The following is a 19,664-nucleotide window of genomic DNA, read 5'->3' as shown; positions in this document are numbered from 1 at the left end:
TAATACAGTTTGTCCACATTAAACATCTTCCTAACGTTATGTATTAGTACCAAATGGGTGAGATAAATTTTTAAGCATATTGCTGCTGTTCTGTGCAGGTTTACCAGTTAGTGAAAGGTTAACTAAATGCAGTGCAGCTGTGCATATTGATAATAGATATATGTTGCACATTATGGACGGAGAAACCAAGGATCAAGAAAAGAGATTATGTGCTGACAAGAGTGACAGCAGAGAGGGTGAATAATGGAACTGTAAGATAAGATGAGACCTAAGATAGCTTCTAGAAACCCTTTTGTTCTTCAGCTGAGAATTCAAAAGTTAGCTTAATAAAAAGCCGTTCTTTTCCTGTTTCTGTCGTCCAATAAGTGAGATGTCCTGATTAAGGAGAGCACATATTCGAAAGTAAAATTCCACCCTACTGTAGGCTGGCCATCTTTAATTCTGGTAGGTTCCCTGCTCCTCCCTTTTTCTGATGACCCTGGGATTTTGCTGTGCTTTCTTCATGACCGCTGATCTTCTGTTGCACCTTCTGCTGCCTTCAGCCTTGGATGATGGAGGCTACAATTAGGAGGGCCCATAGCTCAGCTGTACAGAATATGCTTTGCATTCATCCTCAGTCTTCAGTATCTTCATTTAAAAAATAAAAAGAGATATTGGAGCCCCACTGCTGGTCAAAAGATGATTAAATGAACCAATGATCTAATTCAGTGTAAGGCAGCTCCTTTTTAAGGCATAACCGCAGCTCAGTAACAGCATGCTTTGGATGCAGAAGCTGCAGGCTTCCATACCTGGTAGGTCTGGGACAGGTTGCTTGAGAGCTACTTGGCCGTGTTGCAGACAGTACCAGGCAAGATGGACCTATGAACTGCCTCTTCATAAAGCAGCTTGCTCAGTTCCTGCTGCCTCAGGCCTTAACTAGTAATGCTAAGCCAAAATTCTCAGCAGCATGTCTTGCTCTGTTTTGTGCCTGTGATCTTGTAGTCCCTACAGGCTATGTATAATGGATATAGGTCACACTTGGGTGCATCTTTTAACGGAACACATTGCAGTGCCTGCAATTCTGCTGAGCACTCGGCTTCTTCCAATAGCTCTATCCTACGATTTATAATCGGCCTTTGTTTCTATCTTCTCTAACCACCCCGCCCCTCTTTTTCTGGAAATCTATTTGTAGAGACTCCTTTGAGTCACCACGAACGGCCTCGGCTGCCTTTTCCCCTTTTCTGTAGGCAAAGGGATTAAAGGCATATCTTCATATAAAGAAACATCTCCTTAGCACAGTGGGATTCATTGTTTGAGAGTGTTAACATATTGCAACAAAGTCTTTAGTTATAAAGTCATCTTTGAAGAGGCTGTGTTTTAGGGCACAATTTTTAAAGGGAAAAAAAGTCTAAAGGTCAGGGTCAAGATCAGCACAGCCACCACAGTTGTTTCCACCAGGTTTCCATTTTGCCAGCTATTTCTATGCTCTATTTTAGACCAGTCCCTCCAACTTGCCCATCTTCACTTGGAGGTTTCTAGCATTCGCATATGAATGCATTTACCGTCTTGTCTGTCTCTGCAGATGTCTTTGGGGCATATTTTCCTCACCAGAGTGCTTTGGCTTCTTTCAATGTACTTCCAATGCCTAGTTCTCTGGACAGTTTTTGAATATTTTCATCCTCACTTCTGGAGGATGATTTGTCCTCCAGAATGGATGCTTCTCATCTCCTATCGGCTTTTCTGCAGCAGTCATTTTAAAAGCAGCTGTGCCTTTTTTCTTTTTTATATCAAGTGCTTTCCCCCTCCCCCCTCCCCAGCAGCCTTGAATGGGCCCTCCAAGGAGAAGTGTGGGAGGGTATTAACACCTTTTAAGTAAGAGTAAGTAAAGCAGGAAATTTGAAATAACCCCTTTCTTAAATAGGTAAAAAGTACCTCAACAACAATACCCCTTTTTAAGTAATTGAATTTCTACAGCAAACTCTGTTGTTTCACAGACAGTGCTTTTGAAAATCTCGCTGATTTTTCAAATATTTAATAAAACACTGTTTTGCTCTTTACAATACAGCTCAGATGCAATTTTCTGCTCCACTGAATTTATCCAGGCTCATAGTTGTTGGCAGCAAAGCAAATTTCTATCCTTTTTTTATTCTTTCTCCTCCCTCCCTGTTCCTCATAAGGCTTTTACTTCAATCTTTAAAGTTTTTTAATAAAAGAAACACACTTCAGAAAAGAAAAAAAAGCACAATTCAGGCTTTTCAGCAGAATGCCTTCTTTATTAGCATTGACAGTAACAATTTCACCTTCTCCATTTTGCCTTAGTGACAGGGCAGGCAAGGCATTGCAGCGGGGAGTGTATAATATGCAATGTTGGCACCTGAGTCTAGGAGGTGAGGTTGACAGAAAGCACAGCAGTGTGGGAAGAGTGGAGAAGTAAACATCAGCCAAGTCATCCTGTTTCAAAGGGACCAGTTCTGAAAAGTTTAAGAAAGCAAAGGAACGCATTAGTGGTCTTGGTATTTGCAGCGTTGCAGCCCTTCGTTTATGCTAACGTCTGAAAAAAAATCCAATAGGAAGTAGGTAGCCGATTGATGCTGTTTATATGTACTGCCAAATTTGTATATGTGGGTGTGTTCCTTACCCAAAAAAAAAAGGGACCACCCTTCTCTATAAACAGGTATGCCCATTTGTTCACTCCGACCCTTAACCAGAAGAAGAGAGCCAGTGTGGTGTGGTGGTTAAGAGCAGTGGACTCGTAATCTGGTGAACCGGGTTCGCTTCCCCGCTCCTCCACATGCAGCTGCTGGGTGACCTTGGGCCGGTCACACTTCTATGAAATCTCTCAGCCTCACTCACCTCACAGAGTGTTTGTTGTGGGGGAGGAAGGGAAAGGAGAATGTTGGCCGCTTTGCGACTCCTGAAGGGGAGTGAAAGGTGGGATACCAAGTTCAAACTACTACTACTACTACTACTACTACTACTACTCTTCTTCTTCTTCTTCTTCTTCTTCTTCTTCTTCTTCTTCTACTGTTGCCATGTACAGATGTGCTCTTTAGGGTTCTAGGTGGCTTCTTTCAGGATAGTCAGCTTTTGCCCAGAAGCCTCCAACTACTGATCTTAAAAGTTGGACAAATTTCCTGTTTATTTTAAAGCAGTGGTTCCCAAACTTTTTTTTGGCCATGCCCCACCTACGCATCTCTACAATCCTGATTCCCCCCCCTCCCGGTGACATATAATTCTTATTATTCAAAAAGGAAGCTCCTATTCACATGGAGGAAGCCTGAAAGATTTAACTTGGTCTAACACATTCTCGAATTTCCCCCTTTAAAAATCAAATTGCCCCCCTGTGGGGTGTGTGCCCCACGTTGGGAACCATGGTTTTAAAGTAAGGGAGATGTGTGCTTCAGCTGTGGAGGGGGGGGGGGAGAACACGTATTTTAAAGAATTGGAAAGACTGAAAAAGTGGAAATTCAAAAATTCTGGTTTCCTAGCTGAACTCTTCAGCAAATAATGCAATAATGTACAGAGGGTTGTAGAGCTGGAACCCCAAGAGTCATCTAGTCCAACTCCCTACAGTGCAGGAATCCCAGCAAAAGAATCCCTGACAAATGGCCACCCAGTCTTTGTTTAAAAACATCCAATGAAACAGAGTCTACCACCTTCTGAAGTGGTCCATGCCACTGTCCAATCGCTCATATAGTAAGAAAGTTCTTCCTAATGGTCAGTCAGAATCTCTTGTAACGTAAAAAAAAGAGAAAAGAACCTAATGTGCAGGACTTCATCAAGAAATTGACAATACATGAACTTCTGCTTTTCCAATACTGTTTCCCCCACCCCCAGTTCTTTAAAATTTGAGGCTTTCGCCTTTCTCAGAGTTTTTCACTGATCAGTTCAGAGAAAATCTAAGAATAATGGAACACTGTGTTACATTACTGTCACCATTTCATGCTATGTAGCGTAAAAATGGGGGATATTTATTTATTGTATTTAATACATTTCTATACCACCCTTCAACCAAGAATCACAGTGCAGTTTACAAAATTTGATGTTTGTCTTGTTTTTTTTAGATGTAACATTTATACATGAAGGGAATAAAACTTTTCTGGATAACCTGGTTAACTTTGAAAAGCTGGTATGTAACATTTTCTGTTTTTAAGTCCAATATTGTGGCAGGACGGGAGGCTTGCAACATTGTCACTTATCCACTTTCCATTTTTGTTTTATTTTGTTAATTCCAGTTCTTCCGAATAGTGTTTCTTTAGAAGCAGGGGTACTGTTTATTCCTCATTTGATTCTGCTTTCCCTTGAGAGTTTCTACAATAACAGTAGGATAATGAGCTTTTAACCAAAGGTTCAGCTAGATGCCATTTTATTATATTTTCAAAGATTGGGCACAAGATTAGTCCAATAAAAAAATGAATCTGCATAAGAATAAATCAAAATATAAATTCCAGTTGTTTTCACTAGTGTCAGGTGATAATCTTTCTTGTCTGCAAGCGGAACTGCATATTGTGTTGTGATATTTTGGGCAGGCGTATTTTTAATTTATTACATTTATATTACAATTTTTGTCTGCCAATGTGCTTATAAAATAGTATCTGCATTTAATTAAGTACTTTCTTGCCCAAATACATTTAACTCCGACTACAACATTATTGATCTCTCTTTGAAATGTTTCACATTAGCGTGAAAAGTAAAGTAACCCTTGATGCACATTATTGTGACCTTATCTCCAGCATTTAGGTCTTCAACATACTTTTCAAATTTTACTGCTGCTGCTATCTTAAGAGGCAAATCTGCTGCAGGGCAGTAGGGTGTCATGGATAAGAAGGTGGCAAGCCAACAGTTCTGCCATTAAGCAAAGGTTGTCTTAACGTTCTTTGCAAGATGGGGAAGCAAGATGGCTAGTGTGGGGAGCACAACCTGCAAGAAAACATGCTCCCAGGCGTGCCGTATAGCTAGAAGACAGGATTAGTTATTGAGAGCAGGGCGCAACAATGGAGAAACTGAGTGAAAGACACATTCTTTCATCCTGCTCCCAGAGTAAAGGGATCCATGACTGTTAGGTCCAGTTGCGGACGACTTTGGGGTTGCAGCGCTCATCTCGCTTTACTGACCGAGGGAGCCGGCGTACAGCTTCCAGGTCATGTGGCCAGCATGACTAAGCCGCTTCTGGCAAACCAGAGCAGTACACGGAAATGCCGTGTACCTTCCCGCCAGAGTGGTACCTATTTATCTACTTGCACTTCTTGGGGTGCTTTCGAACTGCTAGGTTGGTAGGAGCAGGGACCAAGCAATGGGAGCTCACCCTGTTGCGGGGATTCAAACTGCCAACCTTCTGATCGGAAAGCCCAAGAGGCTCAGTGGTTTAGACCACAGTGCCACCCGCGTCCTGCTCCCAGAGTATAAAAGGACAAAAACTGAAGACTCGTAGCTGCTTCGAAGTTTATATTAATACTGCCACAATGGCATGTTTTTGCACCAGGCAGAAAACTAGGAAGAGCTGCTCTCTTGAATCTCAGGGAAGAGCCTCATTATGAGTTCTTAGTGGCTTGTCTTGCAAACAGGGCAACTTCAGAGCCACATTATCAGAAATATGATTTGCACATTGGTAATCTCGCATTTCCACAGAGCTATTCCATTCAACACATTTTTATAACTCACAACTGTGGCATGATCTGTATTATGCCAGACAAAACAGGGGCTAATTTTTTAGTAGGCAATCAGTTTTTCTTCTTCTTTGGGAGCTAGGCAGATTGTGCTTTTATTTTTTTATATAATATCACTAGTGAAAGCTAATTTCAGACAGGTTGCTTCAAGTTTAGCTACTAAGAATTGTTTGGGTCTGGTTGAATGTCTCCTCTGCTTATATTGCAATTGTGATCAAATAATAATTGCAGGAAAACGTTATGGACCAAGCCCTCAGCTGGAGCAAATCAATGTAGCTTCATGAATCTATGCCAGTTCAAATCAGCCCAAGATCCAATCATACATGTGCAATGAAATTGGAAAGGTTTTCCTCTCTCTAATCGGTGCAGCCATCTGTGACCTATATTGCCTAAGAAAAGAACAGCATAGGAATGAACACTTTTAAAATAACTATTCATACTCAACTATTGCAATTCCAGAGGCATACTGGGTAGAATGTTTTCTCTGAAGTTAAGAATTCTCTTCCTTCTTATGTCATGCCATCTAATCCCCATTTAGATAGAAGCTTCATTCATTTGAATGTCATTTCACTAATGGAAAAAATGTAGGGCCTGCCTGGATTGCTAGTCATTTTTGTAAACAATTCTGATGTTAACACACACATACTGAATTCTTATACCGCAGATACATGCAGAATTCAGATAATTTCCCACTGCTCCTGTAATGTATCAAAGCAGCCCTGAATCAATGCTTGAAGTTATCCATAGCTTTCTCTTAAGATCTCTCAGAAGATCTTACATTTTCACACACACACCCCAAAAAAATCTGGAAATGGGAAGAGAATATGGCTTGCCTCCCATGCTAAAGGAAAGGTTATGCCTGCTCTTCTTGTACAACTACCAGAGTAGCTTTTTTTGTAAAAAAAAATATATTCTATTGGATTAATATTCAGTGGTTCCTTTTGTATATTATCTTCACAGCACATGATTGCAGACACAGTCCGGTCTTTGAGACACTGCAGACACAAACAGTATGGTGAGTAAAGATTTCTCTCTTTAGTTAAACTTTGAGCAAATATAAAAACCTTCCTCATAGCAGGTCTCTCTGACCAGCCCATATGACAGCAATAAACCATTTTTTGCCCAAAGCAACAGAGACTTATAGTGGGCATCTTAAAGACTATTCACTGTAGCATAAGCTTGAGAAATACAACTGAACCAGTACATCTGGCATTTACATACACCATTGTTTATTGTTTTTTGACTGCTTAGAAATAATCCTATGAATGAACTAAAAGGATTTACGCTGAAAAGGGATCAACTTTCTTGTTTGATGCAATCTTTTTTTGTTCATATTTTCAATTTTGTTCATATTATTCATGATTGAGGCTATTTGTCTGAGATGATAGACCTTTTCTACACATATAGAGAATGTATGCATAGACAAGTTACTTGCTAGCTTAGAGGTCATCTGAGGAGAGAAGATATGCAGAGCTAATCGCCTTAGGCTCAGGTGAAATTAGAAGTCTTTTGAGAGTCACCATCCTCAGCCATATCTGTTTAATTGATTACCACAGTTAGTCTGGAAATAAACTTATTCGTTTTTATTTGAAATGTTGACACCTGTAGTTTATTGCATTTTGGGCATGAGTTCAGGGGGAAGAAGCTGTAAGGTAACTGATCTCATTCATTCATTTTTCTTTTGTCTAGGAAATGAAGTTCCCCAAAAAGAACATCAGGAGCTGAAGCCCTACGTCCATCACTTGCACATCATCGATAACCAGCAGGTGCTGTTTGAGCTTTCTCATAGGATAGAGCCTCGCGTGTGAGTTCACGCAGATTCACATACCTGCAGCACTTTCAATTAAGTGAATGTTTATGCCAAGCATGTTGCTTCCCTTGGAGAGAGGTGAATGCTGAGTTTTATCAGTAGCTGATGCCATAACAAGCACAGCCATCTCTTGCAAAGCAGAAAGAAGAGCTGTTCGCATCAGCCTTCCGGGATGAGAGAAATGCCATTTCCATTCAACTGCAGACGGGGAAAGAGAGAAACAGCATTCTTCATATACAAAGACTTGACTTCTTCAAAAAAAAAATCTTGGTCCAGAGTAGCTTTCAATTCAGACTCTTATCAGTGTTAAATTGGGGGGAAAGAAGACATTGTGACACTATGAAGAAACTTTTTGGCAAGCAGTACTATGTGAGAAAGGCACTCATAATTTGCCACACACGGATGCGCCTCACTAATCATCATAAGCTGCCAAAAGGATTGTTTGTTGCCAAAAAAAAAAAAAAAGATGAAAACAGAGAAAAAGAAGTACATACTGAATAAACTTTCCTGGGATATGTAGCAACCACTGCTGCATGAACATAAAGAATGACAACTTGTTAGAGCACAGCATACAGACTCATTCAAACAAATTGTAGAATTGGACAAGCAGCAGGTGATACTTCATTTTAGCAGTCTTCCCTTCTGAATGTGTTCCACAGCATAAAGCAAAATTTCACACTGTTAAACTGTTTGCAGCAACAAGTGCAGTGTTTCTACACGGGATTGAGTAGGAGAGTGCACAGTGCTTTCTTGAATATTTCTCTCAGCTTTTTTTTTTTAATTAGAACTCCCTTTCCAATTAGTCTAATTTAGATAATCAAGCTCATGAGCCGACATGCTTATAGTTTATTACAAAAGGAATGCAGTATGCTTTACTCCTTGATATCTGTACCATAAGATTACTGCAGTTGCCTTTAGATGGGTGTAATGTGACTTTTAAGCAATGGTTAAGTAAATAAGCAAGAATCTATGAGATTGCAACAACCAGCAGCTTCCAACAGGGGGAAAGACCTCAATCACCCTTAGGTTAAATGTCACAAAAGCAAAAACATCTGTACCTCAATATTGGAGGGGTGTTCTGGAATGTTTACCAAGGGCATTACTTACACTGCCAATGAAAACTTTTGCTAATTGAAGTAGCTCCCCTATCTAACCACTCAAGGAACTAGATTTCTGTAAGAGTCTTATGGGTCTCCAATAAAATTAGCATACAAAACTACCTGAGGGAAAGCTGGAAGAGCTACTAAGTGGCATGCCCATCAATCATTATTTATTAAGACTGAAAATGATAAATACTTTACAGCTATGTGAAACCTAACCTGTTGTGAGTGCACACACTTCATTCTTTTTCACTAAGAAAGACCAAATAGACCTAAGGGCTTATCCACACTATTAGTTCAAACTTTCAAGCTGTGGGGCTTGAATCTGACAAGAGGCACCTTTTCATACTGTCTTGAGAGTAGTCAGTTTTGGTTCATGTGAGTGAGAATCTCCTTGAAAGTCAAGCGCTCTTTTTGGAATCACAGTGCAGTGCAGCATAGCAGAGGATCAACTATGATGGGTCCTATCCAAAAACTTTGACACTTCCATATCCACACTTCTGGCAGAAGTATAGCTCTCTAGCGAGGGAAATGTGATACTCTCTGGTGCAAAACTGGTTTCTTGAAGATACCTGAATCTGATGATTGCAGATTTCTTGGGCTATATGCTATTTGGAAACTTGTTTCAACTCCTTTCTCAAAAGCTTGTATCAAAGGGTCACAGCCTTCAATGTCAAAACATGAGTCAAAGGTGAACAAAGAATGACAGTAAAGGGTTGCAAGGATTTGCCTAGTGAGTGTGATAAATACGATGCAAAACAATGCATTTCACTGTGAAAAATCTATTTATATGCATCTTTATACAATATACTATTTTATAGTGGAAATGGGAACATACTTCTTGTGATACTATGCCAGACAGGAGATACTGTGGGTAAAATCTAGTGTTCTTTGAAATGTGAGTCTACTAAATTAAATGAATTCTCCTTTTTTATTACAGCTGCTAGGGTATAATCATTCAGGAACTTTTTTCTGCACAAGCTCCTCCCCAAGGGATTGTGTCCTATTGGAAGAGAAATAAAATCAGCTTTAAGTGGTAGGGTTTTTTCAGCAGGGTGGAGATTCTTTCCAATGCATTTTGGCCTCCCCAGTATGAAAATTGTGGAAATACTGTACAGTGTAATGTAAAGACAAGATGTTTCAGAATTGTAACTATATTATGAATATGCTATACATGTTCTCCTGGCAGCTGCTTTTTTTAACCCAGTAAAAGGTAAAAACTGGCTGCCCTTTGAGTAAATATACAGTATGCATTTATGTAGGTGGTTGCACATGTTAGAAACAATCCAGATAACCTATTTAGGCATATGAATGGAGATTTATATGAGGTTTTCCCTAAAGCAACTCAGCTGAAGAGGCAAGGATTTTTTTAAAAAAACCAAAAAGCAGCTTGTCTCTTAGGCAGTGGGATTTGCTATAACAAAGAAAAAAGAGAGCTGTTGGGCTGCATGCATTATTTCCAACCGCATACATGTAAGTAGCTTTATTTTAATTGCAGTTGTTGTAAATAACCCCTTTTATGCGTATAAGGCTAACTTGGGGGTGGGGAGCTGTCGGGCCCAATTAGGCTTAGAAGTTATCAGTTCCTCATCTATGGTGTTGAGCCACCAGACCTTCAGGTAGTAGATCTAAACATAATGAAATGAGGTTCTCATGCCCATGTTTGCCTAAAAACACTAATGCAGAGGGAACTTTGTAAGAGAGAATCAGGACATGGTTGCAAAGCTCCTAGGTTATCATAGTCACCTTGTCGGAAAAGTTTCCTAAAGGCAGGATATAAATTTATGAAATCAAAACAAACCCTTCCCACACCTGTTATTCTTGTCAGCAAAATGCCCCTGGCATCCATATGCAGGTTTTGAGACCGTAAGAAGCTTGACTGTGTGAGTAAAAATGGACTTGGGGGATTATTTGATTGATACAAGACTAGTTAACATCACACCCCACTTACTAAATCTTCACTTGTTAATGCCACCTTGCCCACACATATACATTGACTAGCATGTGTTTGCTGGTACAGATCCTACCATAGTTAATCCTTTATTCTTTTCTTTTTTGCAAGGCAATAATGTATTTTCAGCTCTGGCTTCCTTGTTCAGTTGCTGATTGGAAAGTCACTTCCCAATTCCATGAGAGGACTTGTTTTGCTTATTCTTGAATGTGGTACAATGCAAATATGTAATGATTTTTTAAAAAATATTTAAATCTCTACTAGATTTGGCTAAGCAGTTCTGTACTCCATAGGCAGTTTCCCTGTTGTCAGTTACTGAAGTAACGGATAACATCTTAAAGATACTCAGTGGCCAGGATTCAGGCAAAAGGACAAGCCAAAACTAAATTACGAGCACTATCCCTTGTTTTCCAGAAATGAACCAGTGTTATGGACTTTGATTTGGCCTAGCATACATGAGAGATGGTTGATTGGCATATGTATAATATAAGGCCCATGAAAAAATAGGGGAATGGTATAGAACTCCCAACCTTCAGTATCAGTAGTATCAAACTTTACTTCGGTCACAGACCAGCATGAGATAAAACATAATGGATAAACTGAACACATATGACTTAAAACAGGTAAGGAATAAAAACTAGCAATTAAAAGGAGATCATACATACTTAAAAAGATAGAAACAGGGACAAACAGTTAAAAACAGCTCTAAGGGAGGGAGTGTGAAGGAGCACAGGTCATGCATTTTGGGCCTAGTTTGTGGCGCAAACCATCCTTGGACAAATATCCATCATGGCAGCGAAGAATCTAGCTAGCAACTGAGTGTGTAGCATTTGGGTTTTCATCCTGAAGAAGCATGGAAGTATAAAGTTGTTCTGTGCAACCTGGGAATTTACGTAGTACAGTGGTACCTCTGGTTAAGAACGTAATTCGTTCTGGAGGTCCGTTCTTAACCTGAAACTGTTTTAATCTGAGGTACCACTTTAGCTAATGGGGCCTCCCGCTGCTGCCGCGCAGTTTCTGTTCTCATCCTGAGGTAAAATTCTTAACCCGAGGTACTACTTCCGGGTTAGCAGAGTCTGTAACCTGAAGCGTCTGTAACCCAAGGTACCACTGTATAGGCAAGATGAACCTAGCTCGTATATCTATACTGGCATTGAAAAAAGACATGTTCTGTTTCTAGTTGCCCAGAGCCACATGGGCCTTTCCTTTCCTCGTACGGTGTCTCCCTAAAGCAGCCTTCCTGAATGGCTGAAGGGCCTGGCAGTGGACCAGAGTGAAAGACCTTCACTGTTTTGGAATTTCAAGCTTGGTTATATATGGCATCTGGAAGCTGAAGTATCTTCTGGTTTCACTGATTTAAAATTTCGGGGACTTAGCTAGATTCTGTCTACCAAGTCTGCAGAAACGATTGTGCTTTTTAAAATACTTTTTTAAATAACGCTGACACGCACTGATATGCTGTTACAAAGAAGACAGTTATTCTCAGCTGTTGTCTTACTGCTAAACAACCAAATGGTAGGGCTTCTTGAGAAGTGCACTCAGATTGCGTTCTGTTAAAATGTACAATTTTGTCTCCAGGGTTCAGCTCAGGAAAATCAGGTGTGTAAGTTTGCAGCATAGACAAGCTGTGGGCAGTGCTGATTGGTTAGTACCTGGGCCATCACAAACCTACCTCTCCCCCATCCCTGGAGCAGTTCTGCAACCCTTTTTAAAAAAAGAAAAGATTGTTGCTTTAAAGAAAAAAAGGGAAAAAGATGTCAGATGAACATAAATAAATGTACATATGGCACTTCAGAATAAAACATGGGCTGCCCTTCTGAAGCATGAGGGGAGAGTTAAGATTGATGATTGAACCAGCATTCAGGTAGGTAGTATGTACATCTTTCATTTACAAATGGGAAGGAAACTGAGAGAGCCCCCTGGGAGAAAAAACTGCTGTTATTTCTGTACATACTCTAAATCTCACTGGCTTTAATAGAAAAATGTTAATATATGCTTTATTCTCCCATTAAAATCCAGGGACTCAAGAGTCTCTAGTCCTAGACGCACTCACCTGGGAGAAAGTTTCATTGAACACAGTGTGACCTATTCTGGAATTAAACCTGCATAAATTGTGCTGTAAATTCTGGCTCGTTCCCCTCTGTTAACCTATATATACAGACCTCAGTAGTTGTAAGAGAGTCAGCAGTTAAAGCAGGGGTTAAGAATAAACAGTGTTCTGCAGCAGTACTTTGATGTACAGTCTCTTCATGAGTTTAATGTATTAGTTTCTAGTAAGCAAAGGGGAAAGCTGCAACAATTCAATGAAAAAAAATGTAAAAAAGCTACAGAGTGAGCTGTAAATATTAACCTTTTTAGCAGAGTTAAATTACTATTTATTTGCATAGCCTATTTATTTGCATTCTTCTAAACACTGTTAGATACTGGGGCACTGTCAACAAAGAGAGGAGAGACTACTTGCATTGTCCATTCTACCATCTCTAGAGTGCCCTCATGGTGTCAACTTGCATTAACAGTAATAGACTAGATTGCCCAAGCCAAGGTTATTTGCCTAACTTCTCAGGGACCACACCTTGTACTTATCCAACATTATTAGAACTGGTATGTATGAAATGCTCTGATTTACCAGGATCACGGTTGCCAATGTATTCCTTTACATATTTCATGCTTGTTGGCCTCTGTATATATCATTGTGTTGTGTATTTATGAGAGCTAAGAAGCAATTGCTAATAAGCAATAATTTATATGTCGAAATGGCCAAGCAATACGAAGGTAAAACTTGTAAAAGCAAATGTTAATGTTTAAACTTTTTTAATATTGCTTTTCAAAATATAAAACCATATTAATTAAATTGTCTGTGTGAGTCTATATTGACCTTTGTTTCTAAATCGCAGACTGCATGGGCTGCTGCTGTAGAACATGAGCATGAGAGTCCTGCTTTCAAATTTCAATACAGTCATTAACTCCCTGGGTGACCTTAGCCAGAACATCATTTCTCGGCTTTACACACACACACACACACACACACACACACACACAGAGAGAGAGAGAGAGAGAGAGAGAGAGAGAGAGAAATATGGGGTTGATAATAATAGCCTAGCTGATGATTGCTGTAATGATTTCTGAGAGAATGCTGGGAGCAGTTATGGAAAGCAATGGGATGGTCACTGGTCCATAATATTATCCACCTGCAGCCTCATCAGCAATATATGCAGTCCATAAGTTAGGGTTATTTATATCCAGTCACAGCAGCGGCATAGCCAAAACATACAGCATCTTAAGTTTGAACTGAAAGACAAAAATGATCTTCCAAAACCTGAACGGTTCTAATGTCGGGAGCAGCCAAGCTCAAACTGGGAAATGACTGTTCTATGCACGGCTATACCTTACTGTGAGCTGCTGGAAATAGGTTCAGTTATATAGAAAGAACAGTATTGTTCTCCCAAACCTCATTATGCCCTTTCTGGATGTTCCTCGTGATTTGGCCTAGTTATAAATGCTTCTGATGGTGCAGATGAATTGTGCCTCCAAGTTACCTGTCTTCCTCTATATTGTCGTCTAACTATGACAGAACGTAGTGCTCTCTTGTGAGGATGAGTAGAAAGAAACTAGGGAGGGACCTACGGAAGGGATGGTGTGTGCATCTGGTTCTAGTGCTCCTGGAACTGTGGCGGACCTTGGCATCTCAAATTTCATTGGCACCCTGTGGATGCTAAAATCTCGCACCCCACCCCACCCACCTCTCATCTTCCATTGGATGTCATAGTTGTGGCTTCCCTGAAGCTCTTCACCCCATGTGACCACACCGGTCACACTCCTCTAGATCCACCTTTGTCCTGAATCACCTTTTACTGTTCCGACCCCATTCTTAGTACATCTCTGAGGTTCTATACACTTAGGGTGAAGCATCACAAGGAGTCACTGTCCCCATATTTTGTTATATGCCAACCCAATCTCTGAGCAGCAAGAGTCTCCAGAGGTACCTCCTTTCCCAGGGTTCAGTTTCAGTGGAAACTCTGGTATCTATTAGATATATGGTTTTATTTCCGCACATATAACCTGAGCATAGGATGGAGGGGTCACAGCATTAACACCCCCATAGATCTTGGCTTCACCTTTAAATTTCCAGGGGACCTCCAATGCCCAGCACATAACAACCTGTCTCTCTGTCTGCAGCTTCCAGCATTCCAGCTTTTTCCCTTACACACACAACTCTAGCTATTGTTCTCCTATGTACCAGCCAGGTGGGGGTGGGGAGAGGCCCACCCATTTGTTCTGTGGCACAGAGCAACTTCTTTGGTTATGATAAATTGCGGTACTTAGCTAGCCAGCCAAAGCCATTACCTTAACAAAAGAACTGGCTTGGTATGCTTCCCCCTATTTGTTCTACACTCACAAATATAGAAGGTCTAGGGTCTTATCCAGACTGATGCCCCTCCCCCAACCTCATAACAGTATAAACCAGGGAGTCTGTGTGAAATCATTGATCATATTCCTTCTGGAGTGGGTACAGTTAAATCTTTAAATTTTAGTTTCTCATTTTTCTGGTCTTGAAGTTCAGTTCACCACATTTACTGCAGCAATTCTAAAAAAAGTATGTCTGCATACTAGTGCAGATTCTTCTTATACACATTTTTGTATGCAGTTTTACTGAATATGCGTATATCTGCAAGCAACGTTCCCTAATGCAATCTTGTATGCTATTTTCACTAATAAATACTTTTTATTCAGATTTTTTTTTAAGTTTTAGGGAACCACACCACAAAATTCAGGGAGGTGCATATTTTGACAGAGATGGGTTCGTGTTGGTACTAGAGAAGGTCGTGTTTGTGCAGGGGAGCCCATGCTTCCTCTCTAATAATACTCAGAGAAGTCTAAGTTCCGATATACACTGTCATGAACTGGCAGGACACTGAAGAAGGGGAAGGGGATCCCAGTGAGCGATGTAAGCACAACTGGTGCACACCAGGGCAAGCTGAAGATGGGGAAGGGGAGATTGGGGACTTAGGAAGTACTCAAGGGACATCAGAGGACATCAAAGGGGCAGCTCACAGGAGACAGGGGAAGTGGACACATCACAAGAACCAGAAGGGTCCTCGTCTCCAGGAACAGTGGGAGATGTACTTTAAGAGACTAAGGCAGGCAAGAGAACACAGCCAGCTTACTAGTTGCTCAGGTGAAGATCGTAGGACTTGTTAGTTGTGGGAGGAGTTTTGTGAACACTCAGCTTGATGAAGCTCAGGGCAGGTGAGGATCACATGCTTTGTTAAGATGAGAGACACAGCTACTCAGCTGGAGCAAGCTCAGGTGCATCAAGTAAGATTGGGAGGAACAAAAGAGAAGGAAGGCAGAGACTTTGTGCCTCCCCAACCTTCATTGTTGATGGGCTATGGCTTGGCTGTTTCGGAAATGCCACTGGACAGTGCTTTCAGGGCTCACCCTAGGAGTCCAACCCTGGGTCTTCTTCAGAGACGGTAACCTGGCCTTACAGTTTCACTTTGAACCTTTCTCATTGCATTGGACCTGAACCTGTATTTGATCATTGAACTTTTTGACCCTCTGCTGTTGCCCTTGGGATTGTGTTCACTTTCGGGTCTTACCTCAGAGTACACTGGGGTTCGGGGCTTACACATATACACATAGTACAATAAGTCTGCAAGTTATGCACATTAAACTTGTGCGTATACAGCTTTACACACATGGCAAAAATACAAATAAAAGCAGGTGGGGAGGGGGTGGGGTTTGGGGGGGGGAATGATTTTGGCAATCCCACCCACCATTTAACCCAATGTGTTTTGACTATACATGATTTGGGCTGTGGGTGCAATCCCTGGAACATAACTCCCATGTAAGTTGTGGTTTACTGTAGTTTCCTTCCCTTTTGTTATAACCCTATCAATATAACTTGGGAAATTCTGAATTGAGATGCCTAAGATGAGCTGCTAGGCTTAATCAGTGGTGACCAGCCTAAACTAGTAGTCAAGAAGATCTTCCTGCTGCCCAAACACATGGAAGCTAAAACAAAAGTTTGCCACAAAAGGGATTTCCTCATTAACTAGTATGTTCTTTCCAGGATGCAGACATCCCAGTGATGCTTGCAAAACTGCAGGCATCACTGACATCTAGTGTCTTGAAGGCAGGATACCTGCTGACTGTTTAATCTGTGATTTTGTGATTTCTTAGGATGGGCTGATTCTGTGCCAAACTTGCTTTAATTTGTGCATTAGATTTGTTGGCTCTAAGAGAATGTTTACTGAGCTTTTCTGTTGAACCTTTTTCTAGTTGCTTTTGCTTTCTGTTTTATGACGAGAGTGCACATCGATGCTGTGTAGATGCTAAAAGGAAGAGTACTATGGCATTCTGATATGTCGCTCACAGCAGCAAGTCAGAGTAGTTCAGACTGTAACGGTAGGAGTTCTACCCATACCATTAGCCCAAAGGTCTACCATGCCTACTGGGCAACCTAACACTCAGCTAATAATCAAAATAAGGTTTCGGTGTGTGTTAATGTGAGAACCTGAATTATACCAACTGGCCAGTTAATTACCATTTGATGTTACTGCCTTTTTAGCTATCCTATGAAAGCTCAAGACTCAATTGGTACAGAATTTGGAGTGTAGAAGAATAGGCTTCACAGAAAACAGTAATAAAGATGAATGCAAGAGGTGGCACTATATATGTGGGGGGGGCATTATGATGAATGTTACCAGGCATTTGGGGGCAGCAAGGAAGATGAGGCAGTCCATACTGAGTTTCATGACAATTATTGGATTTTGACCTCTGTGAGCCAGATTCCTCAGCTGCATGGCCAATTTGGGTGGGAAGAGCTGCTACCCCTTCAATTTTCTCCTTTCACACCCACAAGGCAAGATGAACCATATGGTACAATTCTGTGTTGACTTCAAGCAGCAGTGTAAAACAAGATATATTGGGGGAGGAGGGCAGCAAACTGAAGATAATGCTATAGATGTGGTGTATTTGGGCATCAATTGATGTTTCTCCTTTTTGCATGGCACGGCTTTGCCTCTGCATTTTGAGACAATGGCTCTGTTTTCCATGCAGTACAAAGATCGGCTTGCCTGGCATTGCTTATACTCTTTCAAAAGAGCTGGCTTGGCTGGGCTTCCTTTAATCTCCTCAGGATTACAATTGCCTCCTTTTAATGGCTATTATTGCTTTCCCTACCCTGTGTCATAGCTCTGGGTGGTGGGAATTGTACTTTCAATACATACCCTGACAGGATTTAGCTATTTCCTGTTTTATACTTTCCTCTCATTATTGTATTTATAAAACATGGCTCACTTGGAAGACCTGAATTTTATTTGTTTCTTTGTGTATTTATTAATACAGCAACACACTGGGTCTAATTAGAAAATTGTTATCTACAAGATTGAAGGATTTATTAAACACCAGTGCATATTTCCATATCTGTAAATTTATATGGATATCGTTTTGAAATATATAAGATTTCAGGGGTCAAATATGTACCTTGGCTTTGGTTTCTTTGAAATGAAGGTGACTAGAGACTAAGGGCATTTCTGCAATACAATCTTTAAATTACATGTATATACAAGCTGAGCATAAAACTAGTTCACAGCATCAACAATCCTACAGATCCAGCTTACCCTTTAGGTTTCTAGGGGGCTACCAATGCTATAGCTTTAGTTTCTTACAGAGAGCAAGTCAGGCCTATGTGTCTCTTTCAGATCTGGTTTCAAGACTGCCAATATTTTGTTTCACATGCGGTTTGATGACATCACCTCCAGCTAAGACAGAAGGGGAAGGAAAACATGTCCCTTTCCAGAAATATCTCTAGGTGTTTCTGTGGCCAAACATCATGTATACTTGGCCATAGGGCAGTCAGTTATACATTGCCAAACATGGGGACTGTATCAGACACACACACACACGGCAAAAGAGGACAACAGTTTGAATGATATTTGCATATAATGATCTATATGTGTAGGTGAAATTCTAGAGATAATTACTGGTTTAAAGATAAGAAAGAGTAGGAGTAGAAGCCTTGATGTTGCTCAGCAGATCAGAGGACTAAGCAGGGACACAATTCACCACTCTAATGAGATGCATCTTTCTTTCGAAACCAAAAGAAGCTCTCAGATTGAGGACATCAGGGCTGTTCTCTGACAGCCCTTCAAAATAGAAGGCTTTGCTTTTGGAAACATACTTCTTGGACACTTCTCTAGTCACGCAAAGATCTGTTCTCTCAGCAAGAGGGACTGGGCTATATTTAACTACCTCTTTTTACAGCCTTAATAAAAAGTTTTGGTGAGATGCCCCTAAACACCCCAAGACTAAGTATAGGAGCCAACTTCTAGGGGTCGAGGTCCCTTGGCCCCCCAATAAAATATTTGAGGCCCCACCCTAAGGTTGATAGGTCAAATAGTGTATGTGTGCCATGTCATGTGATAGATTATGTGGGACGGGGTTGACCTAGGTCCTCCAATATTTTATTCAAGTTTTTTTTTAAAAAAAAATAATTTTTATTAACCGGCCAATCAAATCAAATTAAATCACATCACATAAATTCCGAATTACAAAGCCGAATTTTAAGTTTTGTTGGGGGGACCCATATTTCAAGATCCGAAGGGGGATTCTGATCATCTTCTTGCTACTGCGTTAATGTCCAAATCAGTCCAAATCAATCCAAACAGAGTTCATAATTCTATCCAGTCTTATCTTGCTGTTTCCACATCACATCTTGTTCATATATTTTCTCTTTTTTCTTTATGATCTCTTCTGATAGTCTCCTTAAGCCGATGAACACCAATAATAATCCTGTGTGAATTTTTCTGTTCTTCCAATCCTCAAATCGAGAGGATCATAGATAACATCGCTCTTTCCATCATAGATAACATCGCTCTTTCCATCATTAATCTCGCAAAACTGTCGCTCTTAAGTCCCACTGAGGAGTTTCACCCACAATATAAAAACAGCTCTATTTCTCTATTTCTCCTCTCAGACTTAAGTCCTCCGACAGAACTTCCCGATATGGCGACGGCATTTTTAACTGCGTCATTCCAAAGCTCTTATACATTCCATGCTCTTCTTAAATCATGCGTTGATTCGAAAGTTTATCTCCACACAGCCTTAAATCCACAGCTTAAGTCCTTAAAACGACATTTCTGACTTGTGAGGGG

At 40.6% G+C, this 19,664-nt stretch overlaps 1 protein-coding gene and 1 long non-coding RNA gene across 3 annotated transcripts in view; one reads left to right on the top strand and one right to left on the bottom strand.

Annotated features, from left to right (window-relative positions):
* RAPGEF5 (Rap guanine nucleotide exchange factor 5) overlaps nt 1–13,357 on the top strand; it is a 136,943-nt gene extending 123,586 nt beyond the window's left edge. For both annotated transcript variants that reach the window (XM_079947974.1, XM_079947975.1), the window contains 3 exons: nt 4,044–4,108; nt 6,606–6,660; nt 7,335–13,357. In XM_079947974.1, the coding sequence (XP_079804100.1) occupies nt 4,044–4,108; nt 6,606–6,660; nt 7,335–7,453 (239 nt within the window). In that variant the 3' untranslated portion in view covers nt 7,454–13,357. The remainder of the gene's footprint in view (nt 1–4,043; nt 4,109–6,605; nt 6,661–7,334) is intronic.
* Nucleotides 9–7,582, bottom strand: LOC307199845. Its single transcript, XR_013832226.1, has 3 exons — nt 7,474–7,582; nt 5,892–6,034; nt 9–2,450 (listed from the first exon to the last, which is right to left on the bottom strand). It is a non-coding gene; the product is annotated as an uncharacterized lncRNA (long non-coding RNA).
* Nucleotides 13,358–19,664: the final 6,307 nt, after the last annotated feature.

This window comes from Podarcis cretensis (assembly GCF_951804945.1).
Source record: "Podarcis cretensis genome assembly, chromosome: 12".
Taxonomy (NCBI): Eukaryota; Metazoa; Chordata; class Lepidosauria; order Squamata; family Lacertidae; genus Podarcis; species Podarcis cretensis.
The sequence above is the reverse complement of the archived record's forward strand: the minus strand, read 5'-3'. Positions and strand labels throughout refer to the sequence as shown.